Source organism: Pimephales promelas, chromosome 23 (genome assembly GCF_988280905.1).
Source record: "Pimephales promelas chromosome 23, fPimPro1.hap1.1, whole genome shotgun sequence".
NCBI classification, from domain to species: Eukaryota; Metazoa; Chordata; class Actinopteri; order Cypriniformes; family Leuciscidae; genus Pimephales; species Pimephales promelas.
In genome coordinates, this window is record NC_142791.1 from 13,393,107 (window position 1) to 13,404,118 (window position 11,012).

Below are 11,012 nucleotides of genomic sequence, written 5' to 3' on the forward strand. Positions count from 1 at the left end.
TATCAAGAATATTTGTTCTGTTTCTAGTTTCAAAAGTGATATTCTTCTCTCTCTGGGTGTGTAGCCGCACACTACAGCCCTGCAGGTGACATTGACTTTTGTGATGATCACCATGTGCTTGTGTTGTGATTTCAATTCTCTCTCCTAGCTCTTCTTTCACTCATTGGGTCCCTTTTCAATCTCACAGTCTCTCTCTCATACGCGCACTCATACACTTTTCAGTGCCTGTTAATACCAACTGTATTATTATTATTTCTGAATTGTTTTTGCATCACTACTTTATCACAGTATTTTTGTTTCAGATATAGGTCAACAATATTGTTTCTTGTTCTAAAGTGATGCCGAAATGTTCCTGTAATTGGTAATACAATTAAGAATACTGTGGACAATAAATTGGTTGAAAACTTTTTCGCATGTTTTAAAGTTGAATATGAATTTATAACCTACATTATATGATATTTCCTAGACAACCTGTTGGATCATTTTGTGATTCCAGATGAAATATGTTTCTACCTGCAACATGACATCATGACTTTTGCGCAAACATACACGTCACTTTCAAGTGGCGTGTTATTTATATGCATTTTGAGCTATCCGCATGTATGCGTATATGTCTACGCCGTTAAATGTCCGAGTGATTCCGCGTGTATGTACACTCCATTAAATGTCCGAGCGAAACGAATAGCGATATTCGCTTTCGCTACGCTATTAACCCCAGTGACAGGTAGGTTTAGGGACAGGGTTGGGGTAGGTCATATATTTATATATACAGTAATGTAACGTTAAAGGGTTAGTTCACCCAAAAATGAAAATTAAGTCATTAATTACTCACCCCCATGCTGTACCAACCCCGTAAGACCTTCGTTCGTCTTCGGAACACAAATGAAGATATTTTTGATTAAATTTGAGAGCTGTATAACTACCACATTGGCACCTAAGGGACTGCCTCTTGACGGCCCAAAAAGTCAATGAAGAAAATGTTTAAATATCCCAAGTGACTACCGTGGCTCAACTATATGTTTATCAAGCGACACGAATACTTTTTGTGCGAAAAAACAAACAAAAATAACGAGTTTATTCGACTATTTCTTTTCTTCCTTGTAGGCCAGAACGAGACTTCCTTATAGATTTCCACGACGCATGCGCGAGAATTGCGATCTGAAGTAGTGTAAGCTGGTGTAAGCAGATATCAATTCTCGCGCATGCGTCGTGGAAATCTAAGGAAGTCTCGTTCTGGCCTACAAGGAAGAAAAAAAATAGTCGAATAAACTCGTTATTTTTGTTTGTTTTTTCGCACAAAAAGTATTCGCGTCGCTTGATAAACATATAGTTGAGCCACGGTAGTCACTTGGGATATTTAAACATTTTCTTCATTGACTTTCTGGGCCGTCAAGAGGCAGTCCCTTAGGAGCCAATGTGGTAGTTATACAGCTCTCAAATTTAATCAAAAATATCTTTATTTGTGTTCCGAAGACGAACGAAGGTCTTACGGGGTTGGTACAGCATGGGGGTGAGTAATTAATGACTTAATTTTCATTTTTGGGTGAACTAACCCTTTAAGTCAACGGCGTTCATATACACTCTGAAAAGCGATTATGCGTGTTAATAGCACGCCAAAAATGGAAATACGAATTGGCGTGTGATCTATTTAGATATTTTTTATTTTATGAGATCAGTCTGCAACATGTAATAGTCTCAACTTTGTTCAAGCGGTATACGAAATGGTTTTGTCTATCGACACGAAATCCAAAAAAAAAAAATCTGCCATGGTATATGATATGATTCGATTTGGTGAAAATCAGACAAATGGTCTAAGAGAATTTTGAAAAAGTAGGTTTTTAAAGAACAACAAAATGGGGGACAGTAAGTTTAGTTGACTATGACAAAATTGGTATCTTCTTGGCATGACCCAAATACAAAGACCAGATTCATTACAATAGGCTAATTTAATCAAAAGTTATTCTAATTTTTGGAAGTTTCATTGTTTCACTTTTGACCACACCTCGATGATACCTGCCAAGGTGCTAATCCCCAAAATTAAAAAAGGCAGACACCAAAAATGGCTGAAATGGGAAAATTGGGTATCGTTCAACTCGGCATGCTGCACTGAATCAAAAAAATGATTTAAAAAAAAAAATTAACCAGTTTACAATTAAAAACAGTCTGCCCCTGTTTCAGAAACGTGTTTGTTAGCATACAAACAAAACAAACTACTGTATATAAACATGAATTTCTTATCTATTTTAACTTCTCTTTATTTTATTACATAATATCTATGCAACAATTATTTCGATGATGTATGTTTGCTTTCATTTTGTTGCAAAGCAGGCCAGTCGTCCTAAAAGATTTGTTTTGGATGTGCTCTCTGTCAGATTGAATTGGGAGAATCTGATAACATCAATCCACCGTCTTCTGGGTTCACTGTGCTTCAGAGTTGGCTGGAGCTCTCAAAGACTTTTCAGTGCCAAAGTCACTGCAGCATTATCCGTCTTGTAGGATGTAGACAGATGTGAGCATTTATAAATCATGACTAATCAAGTAAATCTGGCACTCCAATCACGTTCACAATTCAATGATAATGGAGAGGCATGGAGGATGTGAACTTTGCTGTGTCACAGTGAAGAGTTTCAATACTAACACACTACAACGAATAATATATCAAATTATATGATATAATTAATATTAATAAGCACAACATTTTGGGGAAATTTATAAAGACACAGTGTTATAATTAAAAACATATAGGTGACTTATATTATGACAGTATGTATGTGTGTAGTCAGATGTGAAAGTTTTATAAAAATTAAGGATTTTCTTCCTATGCTGAATTATTTAAGGCTGTAATGTTTCCCAGCATGCAGCTGTGCTGGCCAGACCTCTGGAGCAGTATTGATGTTTTATGACATGCCTTGAATTATCCCTCACTGGGATGAACCTCATTCTCTCTGTCAATGATCTCTTGGCCTCTCTCCATTCTCTCTGCCACCGTATATGAGTGTGTGTCGGGTGCTTAACGGTGACACAGGGAAGAGCTGTAGATGCTTCTCTGAGGTGGGAGGCTATATGCATTACAAACATGATGAAATGCAAATACACTGCAGTCTTTGGAGCATGTGTTCACATCTATATCATGTCAGTGTGTTAAATTTACATTTCAATTCTGTGATTCAACTTGCCTTATGAAAATAACCATGGTTTTGCTACATTAGTTGAACCATGGTATTTGTGGTAAAACTGTGGTTATACAAATGGTATACTACACTTTTACTGTAATAATACCATGGTTCATTTTCGTAAGGGTAGTCTTTGTGTCATCACTTAAAAATGTCTGTGCGGTGATTTATTTTCATTTAAATTAATTTATTTTAAGCAAGAATACGTGCATAGTATTATATACTTAATTTATGCATAAATGAAAATGATTCGTTCTTCAAAATGTTGAAGTTCACTAAAAGATTTAATTATTCATAATTTAGGCTACTCACCCTCATGCCGTTCCAAACCTGTAAGACATTCATTCATCTTGGAAACACAAATGAAGATCTTTAATGAAATCTGAGAGATTTCTGTCCCTCCATTGACAGTCCACACATTTACCACTTTCAATCCCAAAAGGTAAGACAGACATCATTAAAAGATAGCCTATCCAGTAACTCCAGTGGATTTATGAAGCAACACAAGTGTTTTGTTTGGGGACAGCAATAGAAATGAGTCCGATGGACTTTCGATTAATTTGAAAGACTTATTTAAAAAGAAAAAAATGAAAATTCTGTCATCATTTACTTCACTTAAAAACACAATAGGTCTATGGGCTGCAAGCATAAGTTCCGCATTTGACGCAAGGATGCTCGTCCATTTCCGGTTGTGTAGATTAAAGCGGAGGAAAACCGAGGAAAACGGGACTATGGCAGAGTCTTCAAAATATGTCCTCCCGTCATTAAAACAAAACGTACACACGTTTAGATGTAATTTTATGTATAGCTATGTTTATTTAATATAATTTTAAAAAGAAGCTTTACAACGAGTGGTGTCTGTTTTATCTGTTTTTGTGACTAACGTTTCTTTAGTATAACCATGGAGTATAAAATTCAATATAAATTCTCGGTATTGCATTGGACTCTACGATCGGCGGAAGTTATCGAGCATCCTTACACCTTCACCGGAAATACTGCCGTGCATAGAGCCCATAATAAATAATGACAGAATTTTAACCAGCCAGTCTTGATTTGTTTACCATGATGATGACTGGCCCGTTTCACTGAATCACGATAACTAAAGTCATTTTGGCTTCATTGTGGCTTATAACTTTTAGCATAAAGTTAAAATAGTTACCTGAGGAGAAGATGTTCAACACTTTTCCTAACGGTAAGGATAGGGCTTGGGCGCCGCGTTGCATTCTGGGACGTGGCGGCCATGTTGACAGCTTCGCAAATGTAAACATACCAGCAAGTCAAATGAGGAGAAGCAGCTGAGTTGTGATAAAGAAGAGAAAAAAAGATGTTAAAATCCCTAAAATGATGCTGAATTTACCAGGATACGTTTAATAGGGAAATCAGGGACCGGTAATGTTACCTATGTGGATAAAACGGCACGTTTAACGGGTTGGATCCATTTGAAATTTCCAACAAAGTTCATACAGTATAGTAGGTCTAAAACTCCTCTCCTGTCATCAACAGAAAATTAACGGATAGAGATGTATGACATTTCGGAGGATTTTGGTGTGACATTTCTTTCGTGTGCGTGAGAGCGTGAGATTGATGCTGAAAGGGGGAGTTTCACGCCAGATGCGTGAGAGTTGGCAACCGTGCTGTGACAACTTCGGTATTTTACACTTAAAGAACATGGATTGCCCTGTTTTAAGATCGTTTCTGATGAAATAGAACGGTTAAGATTGAAATTTGGACACATACTGCTTCTGTGGTTGCAGTGGTCCCCCCTCTACAATGCTGTAACAGCCTCCTCCACCACACAAGTAGTTAGCAACCTTATGGCCAGGTTGTTAAAGGTTGTGTACAGGCCTTTAGACAAGCACCAAACCAACAGTAACCAGCATAAAACCACCATTCCTGCTGGTCTAAGCTGGTTTTATCAGCAGATTTTTACAATTCTGCAGACATAAACAGACACAATCATGCAAATACAGTTTGTTTGGTGTGAGATCTAGAGAGCCTACCGCAGGCTTGTTAGTTTAAATCTGGAGGAAATGAGGATTTTTCCTCCTATCCACTCACATCCTCCTGCTCTTTGTATGGAGACACTGAGAATAAACAAACATGGCTCAAGACGAGTGCTGTACAAATGGACTAATTTGTCATTTTCCTTTCATTCATGTATTTAAACCCTTCTTCCTTTGACACTACCCATTCAACCATAGGCAGATGGCTTCTGAAATTGCCATAAGATATTCAGCGTCAGAGAGCGGATTTTGAGCAGATATTATGTGTCCAGTGAACGTGGTTGGTCTCAAACTCAGCCCTGAGCAAGATAAATCTGCAGCACAAAGGAAAGGTAAGCGCTTGCTTAGTTGCATATGATTACATCAGAAACCATACATCACACATGTTACATCATAACTTATTGCAGAGTTGGGATTTTTTTTTTAAAACACTCCATATTTTGTAGTTGTTTCAGTTGTTTAAAACACTTCACTAATGCAGCTCAATGAGCATATTCTTGCAAAAACAAGTCCATATGTATGTGTTTGACATTTTATATACACACACACACACACACACACACACACACACACACACACACACACACACACACACACACACACACACACACACACACACACACACACACACACACACACACACACACACACACATATATATATAACAAAGACTTTCTTCTCCAAGTATATGTCGTGAATGATAATTGTAAATCTTACAGGGCCTCATGGATGTCATAACACATTCCTTCAGACAAGCACAAGCGTCAGATCAAGTGTTTGACGTACTACTTTCTTTCACACACTTCTTTTCAGCTGTTTGTCCCTGTGCAGCAGAGACTCTGAAACACCAGCTCAGGTGATCAAGTTTAACAGCTTCCCCAATAACTACATCTAAATGTCAGGGGAAATCTGGAGCACAAGTCAATTTCCAGCTCCTGGTTCTTTCCTCTGAAACTGAAGTCTTCTCGAAGAACCATGTAATAACTCATATCTCTCGTGTATTGAAGAAGTCACTCGGGTAAAACTGAAAACCCTCAGAACACCTTAGCAACCACATAGCAACACCTAGTGTCTTATGTGATTTTATCCATTCTAGTTCTTTGTGTGAAGTTTAGCTCCTGTATTCCCTGCAGTTTTACTAAGATATTATTATCCTTCCACATTATACAGTTTGTTCATTAAATAAAGGGACTCTTTAATTGTGTGCAGTGATTCGGAGAGGCATTGGTGTCAGTGGTGTCGTGGAGGTCACTGTTCAATGGAGCCCACTTTTACTTCTGTATACTTAAATATTTCTTCAGTTTCGGTTTTCATTCTGTAACTTGGGTTGAGATTTAGCTATATTCTATAAATATTACTACACATTTCATTATCAATTGTCTTTGGGTTAAATAATAGGTGTAAATGTAAGTGAAGCATTTTAAAATAAATGTGTGGTGCACAATGAGAAAATGTTCAACAATTTCAGGCGACTAACTCTTTAGCCTACCATTACTTTTACTCACGAGACTACAATACAACACATTTTGTCTCGTTTAAGCAGTGTTTTTCTTAGGCATATGTTCTTTTTTAAACACGGGTTGTGCTTTAAGTTCTAAAACGTTGATAAACTAATAATTCCTTTCCAAATTAAATATTTTAAATACTAATCAGGACCTAGTGTTCCATCGTCAATCGTTTGCATAAATTGTGAAAGGCCGCCATCTTCCGACAAATTATGGAACTGGTTTATGTATCCTATGCTCATGTATCTTGACTCTGCAGTGTTTATGATTAGCAAAATAACAAAACCCATAGTTATTTTACAAACTCCCAACATTCCCAGTGTAATTATATATACAATTTATACATTCAAAAGACATATAAAGTTACATAATATAACAATCTAATAAATATTCCTTTTACATCTTACAAAAAAACCCGCCATATCGCAATAAAAATAATGCTGTTGATTTTTATATAAATACATTTATATATCTTTATATAAGTCAGTGGAAAACAATATAGTACAATTGACATATTTTACTTTATGTATGTGATTTGCCCAAAACAGTCAGAACCGTTGTATCAGTGTTTTGAATAATTTTGTGAAAACTCTTTATAAGCAATTAGCATAAATACAATTTAGCATAAATACAACTTAAAATAATTGTACAAATTTTTCGAAATCTGTTTACAGAAACAACATCTGTCAGCAAGTTGTGCACCGGAAGTGCATCAATGGACCAATCCAAACGCTCATACCAGAGCGGACCAATCAGAGCGATTGCGTATGGTGACGCTTCCAAGGCGCGAGTTTATTCTAGAAACAGCACACGACTGTTTACAGCTAAAGAGCGTTTCGTTCAGAACTCGGTCAGAACTCGTATAAATCAGCTGTTTGCATATTAATATATTACAATCCACCCGCTAGAACACTTAACGTGGATTTTGAAGAAATGAATGCGACCGCGGAACTAGAAATGAAAAGCAAATCCATTGTAGATGTTGCGCACGACAACTTCACGCCAAGACAAGGGGGCGCGGCTGTAAGAAGAAGGTAAATAAATATATCCACTCTGTAAAGATTTAAGAATTAAAATCTTAAGAAAGTCTGTTTTATCATGTTTAGCAACGTTTGTTTATTCCATGCAGACCTGCAGATCCCAGATGTAACGTTAGGAGCGTCAATTCAGGCTTTAAATCTCCTGTACGTAAAGTCTATTGAATCAGTTTTAATATTAAGAGGACTAGTAGTAGTCTGTGACATGATGCCTAGAGGTAAAAAGCAATATTCATGGGAGTTTGATAACTGATAACATATGAATTACGTTTTTTATAGATATGTGGTGGTGAGTTGTGTTTGGTCTGTCATAGGTCCAGAAGTCTAGTATGGTGAAATCTCCCCTGTGCCCTGAAGAGCTCAAGAAAACACTTGATCGGCTGGATTCAGAGATCGCCTTGTTGGAAAAAGAGTAGGTATTGAATGTGGGAAAAAGAGATACAAGAGATGCTGTTGTTTGTTCATACTGAAGATACTGTATAGAATATTAGGTTTAGAATTTTTTTTTCATTTTAAGGTTGTTGGGAGGTCACAAAAACACAACGTGAGACATTAATTGGCTTCCATTAAAGATGTTTTTAAAAAATCATATGCATATTTTTAAAAATGAATAATTCACCCATAAAATTTTTCCATTATTTATTCATCCTCATGTTTCTTTTTTTCTGTGGAACACAAATTACGTTTTGAAGAATATCCTGGTGACACGTTTCCATGTAATGAAATTGAATTCCAAAAGCTCCAAAATAAAATAATGAAAGCAGCATCAATAACACTATAACGTCTACTGCATCATATTTTATACATAAATAAGGCCTTTAATCTATCAACATGATCAAAACTGTTCCATTTTAAAAAATGTAGATTTTTCTGACTTTTATTTCATAGGTCAGGCTTTTTCAGGATTAAAATAACTTAAGGAAAGCTCACTCAAAAATTCTTTCCAAACCCGTAAGACGTTTCGTTTATCTTCGTTTACACAAATTAAGATATTTTCTGTCCCTCCATGACAGTCTACACAACCACTTTTAAAAGTTAAAGAAGAGATCATAAAATCAGAATCAAAATTTTCTGAAGAGACATGATCGCTTTAAATGAGGAACAGATTGAATTTAGGCTTTTATTCACAAATAAACGTTGATCAACGCATCAGTAATGTTAAACAGAAGAGATTGAGAACCAATGAGGTTCGTTCTCGTGTTACACAGCGTGTTTGAGCTTCTGTTTTATATAAGCTGATCTATGTTTATATTTGAATAAAAGCCTAAATTCAGTCTGATCATCATATAAACCATTTAATCATATGAATTTTTTTACGATTTCTTTATGAACATTTTTGAAGCATCAAAGCAGTAGTTGCATGGACTATCAATGTTTTTTTTTTCAATGTCTTCAATTGTGTTTTGAAGATGAACGAAGTCTTATGGGTTTGGAACGACATTAGGGTGATTAATAAGTTCTGTCATAATAAAACTTTAGATGGCTGACCTTAACTCAATCATTCTCCATGGCACAGCTGATTGGTTCCCACTGTATCTGTAGCCAATGAGCTGCTCAACCTTTAAATACTTGTTCAGCATTTGCTGTAGCTGTTTTCAGCGCACTCTCAGAAACCCTCCACCTACCCCAGCTCCACCTGTATAGATCTGCTACTGGTAATTCTCGCACGCTTTTGTACAGCAGCAGCATGTCTTGCTCACAGCAGCGTGTCGTGTGTGTGTTGGCTGTAGCAAGTGCCGTACTTGATCAGCAGCAGCAGCTAAGCAGAACTACTCCACCCAGTACAAACATATTAACATTGTTATTTCCATTACCATCCCAAATACTCTGAGTACTCATGGCAGAAATTATGACAAGTAAACTAACTCTTTAAAATGTGACTTGTGCTTTATTTTGAGCGTTCTTAAGTAATACAGTATCGGTGTAAAAAATTCTTTTGGCTGAACAAAAACAAATTCTTTTAAATAAAAAATTGCTTTAAATCTAAAATGCATAATATGGTCCGTTTAAGTTGTTCATTAAAGTGTTTTATCATTGTTATTTATTGTCAGATTAAATTGAGCTTGTGTTACTCTGTCCTTGTATTTACAGAGGATTTGTTGTACAAGAGCTGGATCAGCACATAGACCTGCTGCACGAATACAATGACATCAAAGACATCGGACAAACTTTACTGGGCACATTAGGTAAGAGTTGGTGGATCAATTGTCTGTTTAATAGTATATAACGGTGTCCGATATCAACATAAAAACATTTCATACCATGATGTACTGTTCATAAACACTTGTGGCCTACACACTTCTCCCATCCCACTCATATAAGTGGGTTACAGCCTCCATACGCTTGGCATTTCTCTCTAGTGTCAAGATTATGATAATGGCCTCCTCCAGTATTACCACTGTATTCTGTGATATAATGGACCCTTTCAGACTCCCAGCAAGATGAGTTTCTTGTCTGCTCTGGCCTCTCGGTGACTTCAGATGGTCTGAGGGCCAGAGGGGGTCTGTGCCACATCATTCTCCCCCATGTGACCACTGACAAAGACAACCGCCTCTCTGTGTCTCTCAGCTGGCCTGCGTGGAGTGACCACACGAGACTTGTACAGTCACTTTGGCCTTGAGTTGGAAGACTGACTGAGCTTCAGGAGAGGAGATGGAATAACTGGAAGGCTTCATAATACTGTTTGTGTTTTATCTTTTTATTTATTGCAATTACACTCGTTAGTATTGTTTTCTTCATGCTCTTGTGCTGAATGAGTAAAATTAAGAAGTGAAATGAACGTGGTTAACTCTGGCAAACGAATTCCATGATGCATATAAAGCTTCAAAGAAATGGAAATGCTTCTGTCAATATTGTGAGAAGAATTGCCTCAGTGTTTTCCTCACATTGCGTTTGCACCAAATGAGAGGTGTTATTGTGCATGAGAGAGAATGTCATCTAAATCTGGTGAATTAAAGGACTAGTTTACCAAAAAATTACACTTGTCATCATTTACAGTTTCAAACCTGTAGGACTTTCTTTCTCAGTGCTACTAAAAATGAGATGAAACTGAATGTTCAGTGTTCACACAACTCATATTTGCACTTTTCACAATAAGCTTTCATTGTATGAAAAACATGAAATTTTTTTAAACATCTTTTTATGTTCCACAGAAGAAAGTCAGTCATAAAGGTTTGGAACAACGTGGCAGTGAGTAAATGTTTCGGGTTAACGATTCCTTTAAACAAGTGCTATGGCAAATAGATTGACCTATGTATTGCTGATGGGTCCAATTTTGCTTTATTATTCATTGTT

General features: G+C 36.7%; 1 protein-coding gene across 2 annotated transcripts; it reads left to right on the forward strand.

The window, feature by feature from the left end:
• Window positions 1-7,439: 7,439 nt before the first annotated feature.
• swi5 (SWI5 homologous recombination repair protein) lies at window positions 7,440-10,660 on the forward strand. Of its 2 annotated transcripts, none has more exons than XM_039675833.2 (5): window positions 7,440-7,715; window positions 7,811-7,865; window positions 8,033-8,130; window positions 9,810-9,904; window positions 10,148-10,660. In XM_039675833.2, the coding sequence occupies exons 1-5, from the start codon at window positions 7,615-7,617 to the stop codon at window positions 10,336-10,338; spliced, it is 540 nt and encodes a 179-aa protein (XP_039531767.1). In that variant the 5' UTR covers window positions 7,440-7,614; the 3' UTR covers window positions 10,339-10,660. The 2 variants fall into 2 exon arrangements, with proteins under 2 accessions (XP_039531767.1, XP_039531768.1); XM_039675834.2 differs by having other exon boundaries at window positions 7,441-7,715; window positions 10,199-10,660.
• The last annotated feature ends 352 nt before the right edge of the window (window positions 10,661-11,012 follow it).

What these genes read in the sequence shown, in the direction of transcription:
- swi5 (XM_039675833.2), top strand. Translation starts at nt 7,615, where the DNA reads ATGAATGCGACCGCGGAACTAGAAATGAAAAGCAAATCCATTGTAGAT. An exon ending in GGCGCGGCTGTAAGAAGAAG is followed by an intron (nt 7,716 to 7,810) that starts GTAAATAAATAT and finishes TATTCCATGCAG; the next exon opens with ACCTGCAGATCCCAGATGTA. An exon ending in ATCGCCTTGTTGGAAAAAGA is followed by an intron (nt 8,131 to 9,809) that starts GTAGGTATTGAA and finishes TTGTATTTACAG; the next exon opens with AGGATTTGTTGTACAAGAGC.